General features: G+C 37.3%; 1 protein-coding gene across 1 annotated transcript; it reads right to left on the reverse strand.

Moving 5' to 3' along the window:
• Positions 1-3,100: 3,100 nt before the first annotated feature.
• On the reverse strand, positions 3,101-4,553 carry LOC112701521 (uncharacterized). Its single transcript, XM_025752268.1, has 4 exons — positions 3,911-4,553; positions 3,612-3,816; positions 3,361-3,527; positions 3,101-3,249 (listed from the first exon to the last, which is right to left on the reverse strand). Exons 1-4 carry the CDS (start codon positions 4,551-4,553, stop codon positions 3,101-3,103), a joined length of 1,164 nt encoding a protein of 387 aa, XP_025608053.1.
• Positions 4,554-21,664: the final 17,111 nt, after the last annotated feature.

A 21,664-nucleotide genomic window follows, 5' to 3' on the forward strand; every position in this document is an offset into this window, starting at 1 on the left:
TTGCAGGGTCTGGTTCTAGAAATAATATGGTTGTTGGCGATATTAATAATATTCAATCTCAATATTTGGAGAGGTATGAGGAAGAAATTAAGAAATGAAGATGGAAGTAACAATAATTTCTCCAAACAAATTAGATCATGTTTTAAAAGTTTTACTTTCTCACATTTTAAGTTCAACTCAGGTATTTGTTTTTCTTTGAGCTCTAAGTTCTCCCTTGTTATTGAAAAATTCTTTCTTGTTTCAAATTATTTTTTGAGTAAAGTTTCTTCCCACTTCTGCAGCATTGTCCTCCTTTTTCTGGGGTTGAAGGGTCTGCGAAATCACATCTCCGAGTCTTGGGTGAAAGAGAGCACTGGAATATAGATATTCTTTTAAGAATGCTAGTGGAATTACTTCCTTAGGTAGATCAAAAAGTGATAGAAACATGTCCCTTTTCTCACATCACTGAAGGAGAGTTTATTGAAGAACAAAGACCAGACAAAAGCTCAAATAGGAGCATTAACTAAATCCTTGGAGGCAATGCAAAAAGATCTTAAAGACAAAGAGAATATGGTAGTTTCTTTTTACTTTTAAAATATACTTTACTCTATTAGAAAACATTCATTTCAAAATTATGATATACTAATTTTATACTTTACGTGAAAGTTTTAAAACAATCCTTAGAAAACTAGAGAAAGAATCTCAATGATTGTAGAGCTGAGATTAGTTCATTGAAAATGCATATTGCAGGGTCTGGTTCTGAAAATAATATGGTTGTTGGTGATGTTAATAATATTCAATCTCAATATTTGGAGAGGTATGAGGAAGAAATTAAGAAATTGAAGATGGAAGTAACAATAATTTCTCCAAAGAAATTAGATCATGTTTTAAAAGTTTTACTTTCTCACATTTCAAGCTCAACTCAGGTATTTATTTTTCTTTGAGCTGTAAGTTCTCCCTTGTTATTGAGAAATTCTTTCTTCTTTCAAATTATTTTTTTGAGTGAAGTTTCTTCCCACTTCTGCAGCATTGTCCTCCTCTTTCTAGGGTTGAAGGGTCTGCGGAATCACATCTCCGAGTGTTGGGTGAAAGAGAGCGCTGGAATATAGATATTATTTTAAGAATGCTGGTGGAATTGCTTCCTTGGGTAGACCAAAAAGTGATAGAAACATGTCCCTTTTTTCACACCACTGAAGGAGAGTTTATTGAAGAACAAAGACCAAACAAAAGCTCAAATAGGAGCATTAACTAAATTCTTGGAGGCAATGCAAAAAGATCTTAAAGACAAAGAGAATATGGTAGTTTCTTTTTACTTTTAAAATGTGCTTTACTCTATTAGAAAATATTCATTTTAAAATTATAATATACTAATTTTATACTTTAGTTACAAGTTTTAAAACAATCCTTAGAGAACCAGAGAAAGGATCTCAATGATTGTAGAGCTGAGATTAGCTCATTGAAAATGCATATTGCAGGGTCTGGTTCTGAAAATAATATGGTTGTTGGTGATGTTAATAATATTCAATCTCAATATTTGGAGAGGTATGAGGAAGAAATTAAGAAATTGAAGATAGAAGTAACAATAATTTCTCCAAACAAATTAGATCATGTTTTAAAAGTTTTACTTTCTCACATTTTAAGTTCAACTCAGGTATTTGTTTCTCTTTGAGCTGTAAGTTCTCCCTTGTTAGTGAGAAATTCTTTCTTGTTTCAAATTATTTTTTTGAGTGAAGTTTTTTCCCACTTCTGCAGCATTGTCCTCTTCTTTCTGGGGTTGAAGGGTCTGCGGAATCACATTTTCGAGTCTTGGGTGAAAGAGAACGCTGCAATATAGATATTCTATTAAGAATGCCGGTGGAATTGCTTCCTTGGGTAGACTAAAAAGTGATAGAAACATGTCCCTTTTCTCACACCACTGAAACTATACAAGCTATGTTATGGGTGCTCTGGAAAACAAGATTTGTTAGTAGAATATTTGAGAAAGCTGCAACTAGAAGAAAATTACATGGAGAATCCACTAACAAAGCACACTCCTAAGATTATCAATGCTATCCGTTTGATCTGGTTTAAATACCACCACATACATTGTTCAAATATAATTGCATTTTTTCACCTAATGTTCTTATGGAGCTTTCTTTCTTTATTATTTTTAATTTTTTTGTGATAATTATGATAAAATATTCATTTAGAGAACATTGTCGATTTAACATATACTTGTAGTATGTGTTGTTTAAATTTGTATTATGCTTTATTATTTTTTAAGAGAAATTTGTGTATAAATATTTTGAATTTAATGAAATATTTTATTTTGTAGAAATTAATTTTAGTATATTTATATTATGTACGATAATAATAATTGTTGGTAAAGATAATTTGAAAATTTTAGAAAAATGATAGGTTATTATTTCTAAAAGAGTGAGTATAATTAGTATAATTAAAAAAATATTAAGATTTTAGCGGAAATAGTAATGGCAACTAAAAGTAAATAATATTACAATTTTAGAATTATTTTTAGTGGCCATATAAATTGCCGGTAAAACGAGTTTTGGCAGCAATAGTAATGGCCACTAAAAGTGAATAATATTGAAATATTAGAATTACTTTTAGTGGCCATATAAATTGTCGAAAAAATGGTCACTAAAAATTATATACCTTTTGCAGCCATTAAAAAGGTCTTTACCGGCAAATATTATAATTGCCACTAAAACCTTTTAACGATGAAGTATAAGACGGCTAATGTCTAAATGCCGATAAATGTATTAATGGCTATTTTTATTGTTGCTAAAAGCAAAATAAATGGCCGCTAAAAATGATGTTTTTTGTAGCGTAAGAATTGAACTGGCAATCAAATTGGTTAGATTTTTGGTTTACTAGTTTACTGGTTTAGCCGATAAATTATTACTGGTTAAACCGGTAAAATCAGTTTCACATAAATAAAAAATATAAAATACTAAAAATAGTTATAAACTTAAAAAATTCAAAATACCAATTCTTCACCAACATTTTAAAAACAACCAAGTTTCAAAGTCTAAAGATAACTAATACAAAGATAGACATGAAATTAGTTAGAACTACTACAATCCTATCTTAATTAGACACAATAAGAATAAAAATTCATAAACTATATCCAAGGAGTGATTTTGAAGTCGAAAAATTGTTCTTCATCTGACAAATATGGAGCTACATCCTGATTGGTTTCATTTTGATTTGCATTTTCCACATAATTATTAGCTCCATCATCATCCCGATCATCTTCCAAATCCAATTGATCTAGCATTATAGATATTGTTTCACAAATCAAGATAAAAAATAATATAAAACATGTTATAAAGCATACCAAAATCATAGTTGATCATAATTCATAAATAAATAAAAGCATACCTAAATCATCTAAAAGTGATTGAAGAGACATATTTGCAAGATCATTTCGTAAAGCATCAACTTCTTCAGGAGTTAAAAATGGTGGTGAATCTTTCAATATCCATTCCGAATGATCCTCAAATGCATCAAGACAAATTTCATCATAAACTTGCTTTCTTGTTTCGTTCCTATGTTATCAATATACTTTGTTACTCTTGTGATGATTAAAATTTTAAAATAATGCTTTCAATATAAAATAATCAAGAAAGTACCTTTGTTGTAACATTAAGTTGTAATGAACATAAACAAGATCATTAAGTTTTTGATGCTCTAACCGATTCCTCTTCTTTGAGTGAATGTGTTCAAAAATACTCCAGTTACGCTCACAGCCTGAAGAACTACAAGTTTGGCTTAAAATATGAATCACCAACTTTTGCAAATTTGGCGCTCCACAACCATAAGATTCCCACCATTGATCTTAACATAAAAAACAAAAAAAAACTAATTTATCACAATCACAAATCATAAATACATCACAATAGTAAAAGACCAAATTTATGAAGAAATTCACCTAGCATAATAGTGCTACATTCACGTATTGCAGAAGGGCTTTCAAAATCTTGTTCAGCATTCTTAAAGATCCTCATCTCACTTGTCAGCTTAGAATTCAAATCAGAATCACCATAAGAATATTTCTCAATGACATCCAACAAGCGAGAAGTTGTTTGTCTGTGCTTTTCAAATTCTTCAGTATTAAATCGAAAAGCTGGATTTAACCAATAACCAGCGGCATGAAGATTTTTCTTAAGTTGTGCATCCCAACAGGTATCTAAAATCTTCAAATAAGGATCAACAACCTTGTTTCTTTTTTGAAACCTCTTCACCATTTTTCCTTTAGCCTTATAAATAGCTTGATAAAGAAAATCCATGGCAGCTCTGTCTTCACTATCCACAATATGTAAAACACGAACAAGTGGCTCAATAAGCTTAATAATATCAGTGCATTGACTCCAAAATTTAGAATCTAAGACTTGATCCACAAATCTCTTAGCTTTAGCTTCTTTGGAGTAAGCTGAGCTTGTCCATTCTTTAGAGGTCACCATAGATCTCAAAGGATCCTTTTGAGCCAAAACACTTTGCAAAGCAATGAAATTAATGGCAAACCAAGTTGGAGTCGGACGAAGTATTTCCCTCCCACCTGTAAACTTTGTCATCAAGAATAGTGGATAGCAATTATTATAGATATATGATAAACCCCGATTTTGTGGTTTATCTTGTGCTTAATTTGGGGGATTTTATCACCTTTTCTCACATTTATTCAATGAAATAGCATGGTTTTGCAATTCTCCCTTGATTTGTACTTAAATGTGAAAACATGCATTTTAGGCCCTAAAATTGGTGATTTTAATTTACTTTAATTCCATTCGATGCCTTGATATGTTTGTTGAGTGATTTCAGGTCCATAAGGCAAGTATTGGATGGAAGAAGTGAGGAGAAAAGCATGCAAAGTTGGAGAACTCATGAAGAAATGAAGGAACCGCAAAGTTGTCAAGCCTGACCTCTTCGCATTCAATTGACCATAACTTGAGCTACAAAGGTCCAAATGAGGCGGTTCTAGTTGCGTTGGAAAGCTAACATCCGGGGCTTCGAAATGATATAAAATTTTCTATAGTTGCATCACGTATAAGGACGCGCAAGCGCCATGTACGCATGTGCGCCGATGGAGCAGCGTGATTCACTAAAGTGAAATCATGGCCAGCGATTTGTAGCTCATTTTGGGCCCAATCCAACTCATTTTTTATGCTATTGAACCCAAAGATTGAGGGGGAAATAAACCAAGTAGCCATAGTTTAGTTTTTATAATGTTTTAGGGTAGAATTCTAGATCGAGAAGCTCTCCCTTCTCTCTAGAATTTAGGGTAGTTTAGGTTTAATTTTCTTAGATCCAACTTTCAATTCTTGTTTTGATTTAGTTTTCCTTCTTAATTTCTTGTATTACATCTTTGCTCTTTTAGTTTTACTTGTTCATTTCCTTCATTTTGTTACTTTTATGCTCTCTTTTATCTTGATGAACCATTGTTGGATCTTGATTTCTTTTAATGCAATTTTGTGTTTCCATGTCCCTTTTATGTTGATCTTGATTGCTATTGTTGATTTCTTGCTTATGATGGTTATGGATCTTGTTAATTCTTGCATTTGGTGATGTTTACTTTTCTTTCACTCTAGGTGTTTGATAGAATATTTCCTCTAGTTTTTGAGTAGTTCTCTTTACTCTTGGCCTAGGCTAAGGGAATTGAGTGACCTTGAGTCATTGGGTCTCAATGAATTGGTGATTTGAGAACCCTTGGTGATCAACTTGATACTCATTGACACCAACCCGCTACTAATCTAATTAGTAGATAAGTTGGGACTTATGGGTTGATGTGATCAAACCTATTTGACGTACTTCAAGCTTAGGAGTAGATATTACGTACTTAAAGCTTTTGGTAGTAGACTTAATTGGTTGGCCTCTCATAATTATCAATATATGGGTTGTAGACAAGGATGGTGATCTCAATTACTTATGTCTAGCCAAGAGTATTTTCCTCTTCTTTTATTAGTTAATTGTTCATTTACTTTCTTGTCATTTATTTTTCTTACCAAATATAAAAATCAAACCCCTTGTTCTTCATAGCCAATAATTGAGCAATTCATTGCAATTCCTTGTGAGACGACCCGGAGTTTAAATACTTCGGTTAATTTTTATTGGGGTTTGTACTAGTGACAAAACCAATATTTTTTATTGGGAGGATTGTTTGTTGGTGTAGAACTATACTTGCAACGAGATTTCAATTTGTGTGAAATTCTATACCGACACGACAATTTTCTTAAATCAAAATGGCGCCGTTGCCGGGAAGTTGCAATGGTGTTATATTATTGGCTATTGTGAATATGTTTGCCTTTTGCTTATTTGTTAGTTTTTGTTAGCTTTAGGACTTTATTGCTTGTTTTTGTTAGCTTTTGTTTTTATTTGCTATTATGAATTCTCATCCTCACTTTGGCTATGAGTTTGGCTCAAACTATGTTGTAGGAAATGGAAGCTATAATGAGGATGTGCATCAAGGATGGAATAATCAAAGATGGGAGGAGCCTCAAGGGATTGATCAACCTTCTTGGTAACAACAACCTCCGAATTCTTATGGGTATAACTATCATCCTAATGCATATCAATCTAAGGGATGTGATGACCCTTATTGTGATTGTCAACAACCACCGCCATATGCCTATGAACCACCTCCTCAACATAATTTTGAACCACCTTACTCACAAGCTCCTTCTCACCAACCACCTCCATATGACCCCAACCCATATCCACCATACCAACCACCTTGTGAACCATATGAACCATGTGAAGAACCACCCCGATTCCACCACCAATACCCTCAAGAACCACCACCTCTATACTATTACCAAGATGAATCACCTCCCATGTATGATAACTTTCAACCACATAATGAATTTCCCTTTCCACCACAATCCTCCATGGAAGAACACCCATATCCATCCATCCAAGAGTCAATGGATCGCTTCAAGGAAGAAATGGATCGACTTCAAGCAATAATCCGTCAAAAGGAGCAAGAGAAAGCCCAAAAGAATTATGAAGTTATTGAGGCTAATCTTGCCAAAATTAAAGCCAACTTGAACTCATGGGACTCATGCAACAAGCAAAGCATCTCCACGGATGAATGTGAGAAATCAACCGAAGAAAGGAGCATGAAGGAGATTTTAGAATCTCAACATGAGGACAAGGAGATTGGGTATGTCTTGCAACAAGTGGAGAGTGAAGAGATTATTAATGAAGAAGAAGTGGTTGAAAGCCTAGGCAAAGTTGAACAAGAGGTGGATTTCAAGCTTGAGAACACTTTCACACCAAGTGACATTGTTGATGAATTTTTGGAAGTTGTTGAACCTTCCTCCAATGAGCTTGAATTTGGTGTTGAGGAGGATAATGTGCAACCTCCTAAGCATATAATGAATGATGAAGAATTGGAAAAAGGTGAGCAAATAACAAATCTTCCTCTTGGAGATGAGCCCATACCAACACATGATCCTTTGGTATTTGAAGAATCTTCTCCTCTTGAAATTGAGGTAGATGTTGAGACAAGGTCCATGTGATGAGTGGATAATTTATATGCTTTTTGGCATTGTTTTTAGGTAGTTTTTAGTAGGATCTAGCTACTTTTAGGGATGTTTTCATTAGTTTTTATGCTAAATTCACATTTCTGGAATTTACTATGGGTTTGTGTATTTTTCTGTGATTTCAAGTAATTTCTGGCTGAAATTGAGGGACCTGAGCAAAACTCTGATAAAAGGCTGACAAAGGACTGTTGATGCTGTTGGATTCTGACCTCCCTGCACTCGAAATGGATTTTCTGGAGCTATAGAACTTCAAATGGCTCTCTCTCAACGGCATTGGAAAGTAGACATTCAGAGCTTTCTCGCAATATATAATAGTCCATACTTTATTCATGATTAGACGACGTAAACTGGCGCTCAACGCCAGTTCCAGGCTGCATTCTGGAGTCAAACGCCAGAAACACGTCACGAACCAGAGTTGAACGCCAAAAACACGTTACAACTTGGCGTTCAACTCCAAAAGAAGCCTCTGCACGTGTAAAGCTCAAAGCTCATCCCAAGCACACACCAAGTGGGCCCCGAAAGTGGATTTCTGCATCAATTACTTACTTCTATAAACCCTAGTAGCAAGATATTTGTTGCACTTCAACATGATGAATGTGATGATCCGTGACACTCATCATCATTCTCACCTATGAACGCGTGACTGACAACCACTTCCGTTCTACCTTAGACCGGGCGCATATCTCTTGGATTCCTTAATCAGAATCTTCGTGGTAGAAGCTAGATTGATGGCGGCATTCATGAGAATCCGGAAAGTATAAACCTTGTCTGTGGTATTCTGAGTAGGATTCAGGGATTGAATGACTGTGACGAGCTTCAAACTCGCGATTTTTGGGCGTGATGACAAACGCAAAAGAATCAATGGATTCTATTCCAACATGATCGAGAACCGACAGATGATTAGCCATGCTGTGAGAGAGCATTTGGACCTTTTACACTGAGAGGATGGGATGTAGCCATTGACAATGGTGATGCCCTACATATAGCTTGCCATGGAAAGGAATAAGATGGATTGAAGGAAGGCAGTAGGAAAGCAGAGATCCAACAGGGACAAGCATCTCCAGACACTTATCTGAAATTCCCACCATTGAATTACATGAGTAACTCTATCTTTATTTTCTGCTTTATTTATTATTCAAAAACTCCATAACATTTACTATCCGCCTAACTGAGATTTACAAGATGACTATAGCTTGCTTCATATCAACAATCTCCGTGGGATCGACCCTTACTCACGTAAGGTATTACTTGGACGATCTAGTGCACTTGCTGGTTAGTTGTGCAGAGTTGTGACTAAGTGTGATTCACGTTGAGAGCGCTACCAAGTTTTTGGCGCCATTGTTGATGATCACAATTTCGTGCACCAAGTTTTTGGCGCCGTTGTCGGGGATTGTTCAAGTTTGGACAACTGACGGTTCATCTTGTTGCTCAGATTAGGTAATTTTCTTTTTATTTTATTTTCGAAAAAAAAAATTTTTTAAAAAATCTTTCGAAATTTTTTTTCCTTTTATTTTCGAAAATTATTCTAAATTTCAAGAATGAATTCTAAAAGTTTCAAAATGGTATGTTGAAGTTTGACTGGCCATCAAGCTTTAGACTAAACTGGTATGATTCCTGGAATCTTGATTGAGGACTTTGAATTCATTACTTCCTTTTTTCCTATATGTTTTCGAAAAATATAAGCAAAAGTGTTAGGTGGGAGACACCCTACCATGGTAAATTCTTTTTATTTTCCCTTTTGTACATATTGGTAATTAGTTTAATTTCATGTTTTGTTGAGTTTGTTGAGTATAATTGGTAGTTTAGTAGGTTAAATAAGGTTCTATGGTGTTTTGGTAGCTGTTTGGAGGTTAAGAATGCTTGGATTGGTGCAAAAATATAGAAAAATTTTGAAAAACAGAGCACCATCCATGCGTACGCGTGCATTAAGCATTTTCACCCCTCCACGCGCACGCGCCATGTATGCGTACACGTGGATTGAAAAATTTCATCCCTCCATACATTTGACCCGAGAGTTATGCCTACATTGTGCCAGCACCATGCCAGAGGCACAAGTCAACCTGGCGCGTACGCGTCCTTGATGCCAATTGCGCAGTGCACGCGCCCGCACATTGTGTGCGCTCGCGCCGATTGCGCCACCTGCCCTCCTGGTACATGTTCCAGAGAGTTGGGCCAACCTTGGGCCGACACTGTGCCCTGCGCACAACCTAGCCCGCACGTGCGCGCACATGGCGTGTACGCGTCCTTTGGCCAAAATGCACATCGGCGCGTAAGCGTGCATGACGCGTCCGCGCCGGTTAAAAAAAAGAGTTTTTTTCTCATCTTCCATTTTCTTTTGTCCATTGCATACGCATACTTTTATTCTTCGCATTTCCATTTTGTTTTTATAGCCTGTTTTTACTTTTTTGTTTCGAGTTTCTTATTTTAATAATGGTGTTGAATGCTCTTACTCAATTATTGAGAATTTCTTGGTTACTCTTGGTGCTTCATGACTTGTTTGGCATTAAATTTGCTCTACACACAAGATTAGTACTTTAGTCCTTTCTGACTCGTGATCCCTTGTTTTTGTACCTCATCATCATTGAGTTAGGATGGGACCAAATGCTCTCATGCTTATCACTAATCTTGTTTGTGTCAATTGTTGATTAAGCTTGATGCAACATGCTCTTCATGTTATGTACCTATGCTTTGACTTTACTCTTGCATCAAGTATTAGTTGATATGCCTTAGCTTATATTGTCTTCTCACTTATTTGTTGTAGCTACCATATAGTGAGAACCCTACTCTCATTTGGCATTAGCCCTCGCCTATGTTCTAGTTGCTTCAATATCTTTGTTGTAGGCTTAATTATCTTTCTTTCTCTTTCCTTTTAGGTTGGCCACCAAGAGGGAAAGGGATGGAAAAGCTTCTAAATGGGGCAACAAACACGTTCATCCGCACAACCTTTTGAAGGAGCTCATCAATTGTAGCAACCCATCCACATTGCCCTTCTTTGCATGCACCGAAGACGGTGCAAATTTTTAAGTGTGGGGAGGTCGTCTGACCGATCTCCATGGGTAACAACTTCCTTTTTCAACAACAATTTTTTTTGTTAGTTAGTTGTTGCATTGCATGATAGGTTACATGTTAGTTATAATTTGTATATATTCTATCATTTCTTTTTATGTTAGGACTACTTAGTTAGGGTGATGATTTCTTTTCCAAGAAACTGTTTTTAGGGCACCCTACCAATTTGAAAAAAAATATTTTTTGAACTTAGCTTGAAGAATTTATTTTGGAACATGGTTTTTGAGCTAAGAACACAAGCATGTGAATTTTGAGCCTAATTGTGTGGTTACATCTTATAACCACTTATTTTCATTCTTTTGTGCATTGTTCTCTTTCTATGATTGTAATCTTTGATTTGTTTGATTCTTTATGTCCATTATTCCATGTATACATGTATTTATATGATTGAGGCCATCATTTCATTTAGCTCACTTACCCAAATAACCTACCTTTCATCAACCATTGTTAGCCAAATTTGAGCTTATTTAATCCCTTTTGTTCTTAATTTTAGCACATCACTACCACTAAGTGAAAAACAATAAATGTCCTTAATTTGGATCTTTGATTAGCTTTGGCTAGTGAGGGTGTGTATCATTTGGGTATGGGAAACTTGGGACATTGGTTGAGGTAAAAGTGTAATTTTTGTATTTTTGTTAAAAATATTGGGAATTGGGTACATATTCATGCACTATATGTAAAACCATATGCATTGATACGTTTGTATATACTTTTGAAAAAAAACGAAAAAATGTGAAAAAAAATGATAAAGAAAAATATATATATATTAGAAAAAAAGAGAGAAAAAAATAAAAAGGGGACAAAAATATCCCAAAGTAAAGTTCAATAAAAATTAATGTATATGGAATGTGAATTAAAGAAAATGCATGAGTATGTGAAAAAGTGGGAATCATGGGTAGCTAGGTTGTGTATTAGAATTGTATAGGTTGTTATATGTGTTTGGTGAGAGCTTATGTTAATCAAAGATTCAAATTTCAAGCTCACTTGACCATATACATCCCTACCTTTACCCTAGCCTCATTACAACCTATGAATAAGTCCTCATGATGAATGTATGCATGCATTGAACAATTGTTGATTGTTAGATGAAAAACAAATCTTGAAAAGCATGAGTAGAAGAGAATTGAGTGATCAACCCTATACACTAGAGCGACTAGAGCGGATATACTTCCGGTGAGGGTTCGATGCTCAATTCCTTGTTCCCGGCTTTCATGAGCTTTTCTTCTTACAAGTCTATTTGTGCTTTATTTTGATATTCAAATTGATAGGATTCATGAATCATCATACTACTTAGCCCTACATGTGCATATGTGCTATTGGGGATTGATTTACTTATAACCAAGTAGGTAGAATCATTTTGCATTCAGTTACATTCATATAGATAGAGGCATATAGTTTATTTACATTGAATAAATGTTCATAACCCTTTTCTTGTCCTTCTTTATTCTTAGCATGATGACATACTCGGTTTAAGTGTGGAAGATTTGATAAACTCCGATTTTGTGGTTTATCTTGTGCTTAATTTGGGGGATTTTATCACCTTTTCTCACATTTATTCAATGAAATAGTATGGTTTTGCAATTCTCCCTTGATTTGTGCTTAAATGTGAAAATATACTTTTTAGGCCCTAAAATTGGTGATTTTAATTCACTTTAATTCCATTCGATGCCTAGATATGTTTGTTGAGTGATTTCAGGTCCATAAGGCAAGTATTGGATGGAAGAAGTGAGGAGAAAAGTATGCAAAGTGGGAGAAGTCATGAAGAAATGAAGGAACTGCAAAGCTGTCAAGCCTGACCTCTTCACACTTAATCGACCATAACTTGAGCTAAAGATGTCCAAATGAGGCGGTTCTAGTTGTGTTGAAAAGCTAACATCCGGAGCTTCGAAATGATATAAAATTTGCCATAGTTGCATCGTGTATAGGGACGCGCACACGCCATGCACACGTGCATGCCGATGGAGCAGCGTGATTCACTAAAGTGAAATCGTGGCCAGCGATTTGTAGCTCATTTTGGGCCCAATCCAACTTATTTATGATGTTATTGAATCTAAGGATTGAGGGAGAATGAACCAAGTAGCCATAGTTTAGTTTTTATCATGTTTTAGGGTAGAATTCTAGAGAGAGAAGCTCTCCCTTCTCTCTAGAATTTAGGGTAGTTTAGGTTTAATTTTGTTTTAAATCAGATTACATTACTCTATTTTGATTTGATATTAGATTATCATAAAATTATAAAAAAATAAAAAGACAAAATTATTCTTTTAAAATTAATATGAAAAGATTAAAATATCATTTAAAAATAACTGAACATTTAATTTAATTTAAAAAAATAAAATAAATTTGTAATAAATTTTAAAAAGACAAGAATAATAAAATACTCTTTTAAGATTAGAGTTATTTAATTATTTTAAAAATAAAAAATTTATATTGAATTTAAAAAGAAAAAAAGCACTCTTTTTAAAGAGTAACATTAAAATTTAAAAATCTAAAATATATATTTAGCATTAATGGTCTTTTCAAATGCTTTAAAAATTAGAAATTTGTCCTAGATATTAAAAAAATGAAAATATACTATTTAAGATTAATTTTGAAAAGAATAAAATATTCTTTTAAGATTATTGTTGTTTAATTAAATTATAATGTTAAAATTCAAATTTAATTTTAAAAATATTACAATACAATTTTAGATTATTTTAAAATGACAAAAATACTAATTATACAATTAAGGTTGTTTTATTAATTTAAAAGAAGAAATTTGTATTCGGTTTTAATAGATCCAAATACATTATTTAGTATTCATTTTAAGGTTAAATTACTTTGTCAGCTTTGATAATTTCACTAAATTTGTAGTTAAGTATTTATAGTTTAAAAATTTTTAATTGATTTTTTACACTATTTTAAATTTATCTTGTAATTAGATTTTTTCTGTGCCAAATTCAACAAAGTTAAAATACCAATCGATCTGGCCTAATTATATTAAATTTTGTACTCGATAAGTAATCATGTCAAATAAAATTTTACTGATTATACTCCACCTTAATTGGTTTAAATATCGAATTTAAGATTCTGCAAACCCAAACTAACCTAATTATCTTACCTATTAAAAAATAAAAATATAAAATTTATATAATTTTTTTTTAATCCTAATCTCACTTCAACCATCATTCACCTATTTTTTTTATTCCTTTTTTTCGTTGTAGATGTTTTTTCCTTTAATTTTCTTTTTTTAATTTAATTTTAATTCATTAATTAAGAGTGCTCATTGTAAAACCCGGTTAATTAACGGCTAATTAACCCATAAATGAGAATTTATTCTAGAAAGCCTAAAATGTGATTTTTATGGCTAAATGTGATAGAGGAGATTGAGACGAGAATTTCGGTACCAATTTTATAGAATTCGGACCAAGATTGGACCGAACGGGCCAAACCGGGCCAATTGGACCTAAAGTGGGCCCTTGGCCCAACATAACTTAACCAAAACCCTAGTTTTCAGCACTCTCTCTCCTCATTTGTTACACACACAAGCTGAAATTAGAGAGAAATGGAGGAAGAACACTCTCTCAAGTTCTCTCCCTTGGTTGATCTTCAAACCACCATAACTTTTGATCTAGAGCTCCGATTGCCGCTCCGTTTGTGGCCACGCGTTCACCTCGGAGAGCTCTACAAAACCCATACAACCAATCTTGAGGTAAGCCACGTGTTGTTGTTCGAAATCTCAGCCCTTATTTTCGAGTTTCATGGGTGAAATGTTGAGATTTTGGGTTCTTTGATGTTATAGGACCCAACTCTCTTGAAGGAGAAGGTTAATCTTGTCTCCTTGGACCTTGGGTGTGGTAAGATTCTCAACCCTAGTGTGATTTGTGATTTTATGATGTTTGGGTTTTGAGATGTTGTGTATGGGTATGATGGTTGTGGCTTAGGTTGTGTGTGTGTGGATATTGGAGCTTGATTGGTGATTTTGAAAAGCTTGGAAAGGGTTTGGTGGTGAAAAATCTGTTCTTGGAGGTGTTGAGGCCTTGAGAGCTTGTGGATAAGTGGTTTGGAAGTGCTCCGGTTGAGCTTGGGAAATCGGCTAAGGTATGGTTTCGGTTTCCCGTATCTAATATGTAATGTGGTAGGAAATACTTAGGCTAGAGGCCCTAAGATAGGCATTGAATGGTTGATGTTGTTGAATGATTGAGATATATGATGTGGTCATATATGTGAGGATGATTATTGATGCCTTGGTGGTATGATGTATGAGAAATATGCATGTTGTGATATATGCTTGATGATTGGTTATGGTTGAATTGTGGGTTGAACCATGTTGATGGTGAGTATGATATTGATTGTGTACAATAATGATTTATTGGAATTGGTGTTGTTGAGAATTGGCATGAGGGGTAGTATATGATATGTCAATATGTTTGAGTTTGAGCCACTTGGGTGAAGTGGGTTAAAATGAGGAGATAGTGATTTTGTAAATTGTGGTAATGTGTCAATGTGTGAGTTGAGGAGGCTTGATGTGGAATTTGATATATTTAGATTGATTTCAAAGAAAAGGGATGAAAATGGCATGTTTTGATTGATTTTGAAAAGAGTTGGAAATGGCTTGTTTTAAAAATGGCACTTTGTGGTTTTTATGAAAAATATGGTTTTTGTGGTGGGACATAACTTGGAATACGGATCTCTGTTTTGTGCCAAATCTATTTAGAAATGAAATTGGATCCGGGATGTCCATGCCGTTCGAAGAACGGGTGAAAAACGATTTAAAATGAGAAAGTTATGTCCGTTGGAAGATTGGGGTTTAAATTGGTGAATTCTGCAGCTTTTAACTTAGAAAATTTTTAGCAGAATGACCCCTTGCGCGTGGGCGCACTTGGCGCGTGTGCGCCGTTCTTCCCGAAAATGCCATCCACGCGTGCGCGTGATGTGCGCGGGCGCGCCGATTGTACTGCACCCAATGCCCAGCCATTTTCCAGAGAGTTATGCCAGAACTGTGCCAGTGTTGTGCCTGGGGCACGAGGACGCCCACGCGTACGCGTGGTTGACGCGTACGCGTCGATTGGCAAATGTTTAATCCACGCGTTAGCATGCATGACGCTTGCGCGTCGATGAAGTTTTGAGGCCATTCACGCGTGCGCGTAGAGTGCGCGTACGCGTGGACCTGTTTTCATCCCAAAGTTGATTTTTGAGTTTTAAAAGCCAAATTTCATACTTCTAAGCCTCCGATCTCACCACTTATATCTTAAATCAATATGACATGCCTAGCTATTAAAAAGGGGCTAGGGAATGAGGTAACTTGCGAGTGAAGCAAGGGAAAAATGAATGATCATTGAGGATCAAGCATGATTATGTGAGATGCGGAGGATGGTGATGGAAGTGCTGGTTATGCCATTGGCCGAAGGGCCGTAATTGTTTATATATTGGCTGGTTCTGAATTGAACCGTGAGTCGGAATAGCTGTGTATGCTATGAATATTGGCTGGTTATGGATTTAACCGTGAGCCGGAATGGCTGATATGGATGTTGATCCATGGATGAGAATTCATGCATGCTTATGCTGAATTATTGATAATTGTGATTTGCACTTCCACTATCGGAGATACGGGTTTCCCTGGGTAGTAGCAGTGGCTAGCCACCACGTGCTCCAGGTTGAGACTTGATACTCTTTTGACCCTATGTCATAAGTGTGGCGGGGCACTGTGAAAGACCCGGATGAGCTCGCCCCCGTATGTATTCACCAGTGAAGGTGATGGAAATAGATCATGATTATGATCAAGTTTATGATGAGTATAACTCGAGTTGGGGATGCGTGACAGAGGGACAGTCCAATGGTTAGCTACCAGGACTTGTCGGGTTGGCTCTATAACCGACAGATGATATCATCAGCCACTAGGGATAGGCATTCATCATATGCATATTATGTGAATTGTTTGAGATTGCCTATTTGACTGCATATTATTTGCTAATTGTCTAAATGCCTTACTTGTTCCTAATTGTATATTTCTTGCTTGATATAACTGTGTTTGCTACATTATACTCTTGCTGGTGGTTGGGAGGTTTGAAGGAATTGGAAAGGGAAGCATTAGTTAGACTGAAGTATCCTTAGTCAGATGCCCTTTATGGTTTAGCTTGTTTATAAGCTTTGATATTATCTGGAGGAAGTTCTAGGATTGCCTTCGGCTTTCCTCTATTATTATGTATTATATATGTGGAAGCTGTTACCATGCTAGGGACCTCTGGTTCTCACCCATGCGGATTTTGTGGTTTTCAGATACAGGACGTGAGGTTTTTCGTTGAGGCATGCTGGAGACTTCTATAATTGCGAAGATCCTTTGTTCTCGGGGCTATGTTTTGGTTTATATGTTTTGCTTAGATACTTTTATCTCCATTAAATAATACAAACTGTGATGACTCCTCTTATGGGAGATTTTGGAGAATAGGTTTTATGTATTTGTGTCCCTTTGGGTTTCCTTTGGGGTTTTCCTTATTTTTATCATATGTATATATTGCTATGCTCGGACCGGTTATCTTCGCAGCCGGATTTTGAGTCTTGATATTCCTGTTTTTGACACTCTTTTGCATATATATTATCACGCGTTGGTTATCCTTGTTCGTTACGTTATCGATCGGAGTGTTGCGCTTTCGAGTTGCGATTTTTGTTTACCCCTTTTTCTACAAAGGCTCCTAGATATAATCAATCATTCATACTACTATACGTACTAAATTTTTATTTTAGAGGTCGTAATACCTTGCCATCCCTGAATTATGACTTAAGCATAAGACTCTGTATGGTGGGGTGTTACATTATGGTATCAGAGCAGTTCGTTCCTGTAGAGCCTGAGGGATGGACTGATTATGCTTCTGTGCATTCTCTGTGTGTGTGTTATGTGCTATTAGTATATCTGCTTGATATAATTGGCATAAACGTTCATGAGCATGCATTTGGGACTTTGAAGCACTAGACTTCCGATATTGAGACTGATCAACTTAATATCGATTGTTTGGTGTGTATAGGGACCAGATGGCGCCTCGTGGACGCGGTAGAGGTAGTGCGAGGGGTCGTACGAATGCTCGTGCACCGGAGAATAACCCTAATGACTCGGTGAACTTTATGACTGCGTTGGAGAACATGGCCGCTGCTATGCAAGCCACTGCTGAGGCTCTTGGTCAACAGATGAGCAACCATGGCAACGACAGAAATGGAGCTCAGGGACCAATAGAGATCAGAACTTCCGTTGTGTTGGTGAACAAGTGTGGGGTTGCTGAAGAGTATGTGAAGAAGGCAGCTGCCGAGAGAGGGAGTCACAAGGGATCATTCCCACGGAACCGAGAGAAGAGCTTTGCACCTAGAGGTCCGCCTTTCAAGCGGGGAGGCTCTTTTAGGAGGCCCAACAACAACAACTCCCAAGGAAAAAGGTTTGGGAAGCAGCCACAGAATGAGCAAGCTTGCGCTAGGTGTGGAAGTCACCATCCGGGAGTCCTGCGCATGGCCGGATGGGGTTTGTGCTACTTCTGTGGTAAGGCAGGACATAAGGTCCCAAACTGCCCGAAGAAGAAAAAACAAGGTGCAGGGAAAGCACAGCAGACTGGTCGGGTGTTCACCACTTCAGCTATAGGAGCTGAGGGATCCGAGACACTTATTCGAGGTAACTGTGAAATGGCTGGTCAAACTTTAAATGCTTTATTTGATTCGGGAGCATCACATTCATTCATTGCATTTGAGAAAGCCCATGAGTTAGGACTGAAGATTGTAACTTTAGGTTATGATCTAAGAGTGTACAATGCTACCCACGAAGCCATGGTAACTAGGCTAGGATGCTCGGAAGTTTCCTTTAGGTTCAAGCAGCGTGATTTTGTTCATAATTTAGTCTGCTTACCGATGATTGGTCTTGATCTTATCTTGGGATTGGACTGGTTATCTAAGAACCATGTTCTGCTAGATTGTTCTACAAAGTCGGTGTACTTTATGCCGGAAGATACCGAAGGGCCGGTCGTGGTGAATAATTATTACTTGAATTCGATGATGGTGAACTGTTCCGGAACCGAATGTCAGGGTATCCTGTTGTTAACCGCGGGTGTTTCGGGTGATGATCAAAGGTTGGAACAGATTCCGGTTGTGTGTGAGTTTCCGGAAGTGTTTCCTGATGATATTGATGAGTTTCCACCTAACCGAGAGGTTGAGTTTGCGATTGAATTGGTGCCTAGGGCGGGACCAATCTCAAGTGCTCCTTATAGGATGTCACCGTTAGAGATGAACGAGCTAAAGTCTCAGTTAGAAGATTTGTTGGGAAAGAATTTTATACGACCAAGTGTCTCTCCGTGGGGTGCTCCAGTGTTACTGGTGAAGAAGAAAGATGGAAGTATGCGGCTCTGTGTGGATTACAGGCAGCTGAGCAAGGTTACAATCAAGAATAAGTAACCATTACCGAGAATTGATGATCTCATGGATCAGTTACAAGGAGCTGGAGTTTTCTCCAAGATCGATTTGCGATCCGGTTATCACCAGATAAGGGTGAGGGGTGAGGATATCCCTAAGACCGCTTTCAGGACTCGTTATGGTCATTACGAGTACACTGTAATGTCTTTTGGGTTGACGAACGCTCCTGCAGTGTTTATGGATTACATGAATAGAGTTTTCCATCCGTTTCTGGATAAATTCGTTGTTGTCTTCATTGATGACATACTGATTTATTCCAAGACTGAAGAAGAGCATGCGGAACACTTGAGGACCGTGTTGCAGATTCTAAAGGAGAAGAAACTTTATGCAAAACTGTCTAAGTGCGAGTTTTGGAAAAGTGAGGTAAAGTTTTTGGGTCACGTGGTGAGTAAGAAGGGAATAGCCGTAGATCCAACTAAGGTGGAGGCTGTGATGGATTGAAAGCAACCAACCACCGTGACAGAGATAAGGAGTTTTTTGGGTTTAGCTGGCTATTACCGAAGGTTTATCAAGGGCTTTTCACAGATAGCTTTGCCAATGACAAAGTTAACCCGCAAAGACACTCCGTTTGTTTGGACTCCTGAGTGCGAGGAGAGCTTTCAGACATTGAAGAAAAAGTTGACCACTGCACCTGTGTTAGTGTTACCCGAGCCGAATGAGCCATTTGAGGTGTATTGTGATGCCTCATTGAAGGGTCTAGGGTGTGTGCTGATGCAGCACCATAATGTGGTGGCGTATGCCTCACGACAGTTGAGACCTCATGAAGTTAGTTACCCTACGCACGATTTGGAACTCGCTGCAGTTGTGTTCGCCTTGAAGGTGTGGAGGCATTATCTCTATAGGGTTAAATTCCAAGTCTTCTCCGATCACAAGAGTTTGAAATATCTCTTTGATCAGAAAGAGCTTAATATGAGGCAGAGAAGGTGGATGGAATTGTTGAAGGACTACGACTTTGAGTTGCATTACCATCCGGGAAAGGCGAACGTAGTGGCGGATGCGTTAAGTCGGAAGTCGTTATATGCGGCTTGGATGATGCTTCAAGAGGAGAAGTTGCTCAAGGGATTCGAGAGTCTGAAAATTGGTGCTCGAGAAGTATCCGGAACTTTGTGTTTGAGCCGATTAGAGATCTCAAGTGATTTTAAGTCCGAACTCCTAAAGGCTCATCAAAATGATGAAGCGTTATGGAAGGTGTTACCGGCTATTGAGCAAGGAAAACAATGGAGAGTGTCGGAAGAAAAATATGGGTTATGGAGATTCAAGGGTAGGATCATTGTGCCGATGTTGGCACTTTGAGACAAGATATTTTAAAGGAGGCACACAAAAGCGGATTCTCCATTCACCCGGGAAGTACTAAGATGTACCATGATTTAAAGGCAATGTTCTGGTGGCCGGGTATGAAGAATGATGTGGCGGAATATGTATCAAAGTGCTTAACTTGTCAAAAGGTAAAGATTGAACATCAAAGACCTTCCGGGATGTTGCAACCTTTAGAGATTCCGCAATGGAAGTGGGAAAGTATTGCAATGGACTTTGTGTCAGGATTGCCAAGGACTAGGGCTGGTTTTGATGCTATCTGGGTGATTGTGGACCGACTGACGAAGTCAGCTCACTTTTTACCCATTCGGATGACTTACACCCTCGAGGAGCTAGCACGGTTATACATAAAGGAGATTGTGAGACTTCATGGTGTACCTGCTACTATAATCTCTGATAGAGATCCTCGCTTCACTTCAAGGTTTTGGGGTGCATTTCAGAAAGCTTTTGGAACCCGATTAAGCTTGAGCACTGCTTACCATCCTCAAACAGATGGTCAATCCGAGAGGACGATCCAAACACTAGAGGATATGTTGAGAGCTTGTGTTTTGGACCAACCGGTGAGTTGGGATCGGTATATGCCATTAGTGGAGTTTGCATACAATAATAGTTATCATGCGAGTATCGGGATGGCTCCGTATGAGGCCTTGTATGGGAGGAAATGTCAATCTCCGCTATGTTGGTATGAAGCTGGGGAGAAAAGCTTGTTGGGACCAAAAATGATAGCTGAGACTACTGAACAAGTCAAGAAAATCCGTGATAGGATGCTTATGGCGCAGAGTCGTCAAAAGAGTTACGCCGATCAGAGGTGAAAGCCCTTAGAATTTGAGGAAGGAGACCATGTTTTCCTTAAGGTTACTCCGACCACAGGAGTAGGTAGGGCGATCAAGGCAAAGAAGTTGAATCCTCGATACATTGGTCCATTTCAGATCCTGGAGAGGATTGGACCGGTGGCGTATCGGATGGCTCTACCACCTCATCTTTCGAATCTGCACGACGTGTTTCACGTGTCGCAGCTTCGGAAGTACACCCCTGATGCTAGCCATGTGTTAGAACCTGAGTCGGTTCAGTTAAGGGAAGATTTGACGCTTCCAGTGGCTCCGGTCAGAATTGATGATACTAGTAACAAACGGTTGCGTGGAAAAGAGGTTTCATTAGTCAAAGTGGCATGGAGTCGAGGCAGTGTTGAGGAACACACTTGGGAACTTGAGTCAGAGATGCGAACGGATTATCCGCATTTATTCTCAGGTATTTGCATTTGAATTTTGTGGGCAAAATTCCCAATTAGGTGGGTAGAATGTAAAACCCGGTTAATTAACGGCTAATTAACCCATAAATGAGAATTT

This window comes from Arachis hypogaea, chromosome 7 (genome assembly GCF_003086295.3).
Source record: "Arachis hypogaea cultivar Tifrunner chromosome 7, arahy.Tifrunner.gnm2.J5K5, whole genome shotgun sequence".
Taxonomy (NCBI): domain Eukaryota; kingdom Viridiplantae; phylum Streptophyta; class Magnoliopsida; order Fabales; family Fabaceae; genus Arachis; species Arachis hypogaea.

Excerpts from the sequence above, each read along its gene's own strand:
- LOC112701521 (XM_025752268.1), bottom strand. The coding sequence starts at position 4,553 with ATGACAAAGTTTACAGGTGGGAGGGAAATACTTCGTCCGACTCCAACT. Across the intron at positions 3,817-3,910 it reads ATGTAGCACTATTATGCTAG|ATCAATGGTGGGAATCTTAT; the intron begins GTGAATTTCTTC and ends TTTTATGTTAAG. Across the intron at positions 3,250-3,360 it reads ATCACTTTTAGATGATTTAG|ATCAATTGGATTTGGAAGAT; the intron begins GTATGCTTTTAT and ends CTATAATGCTAG.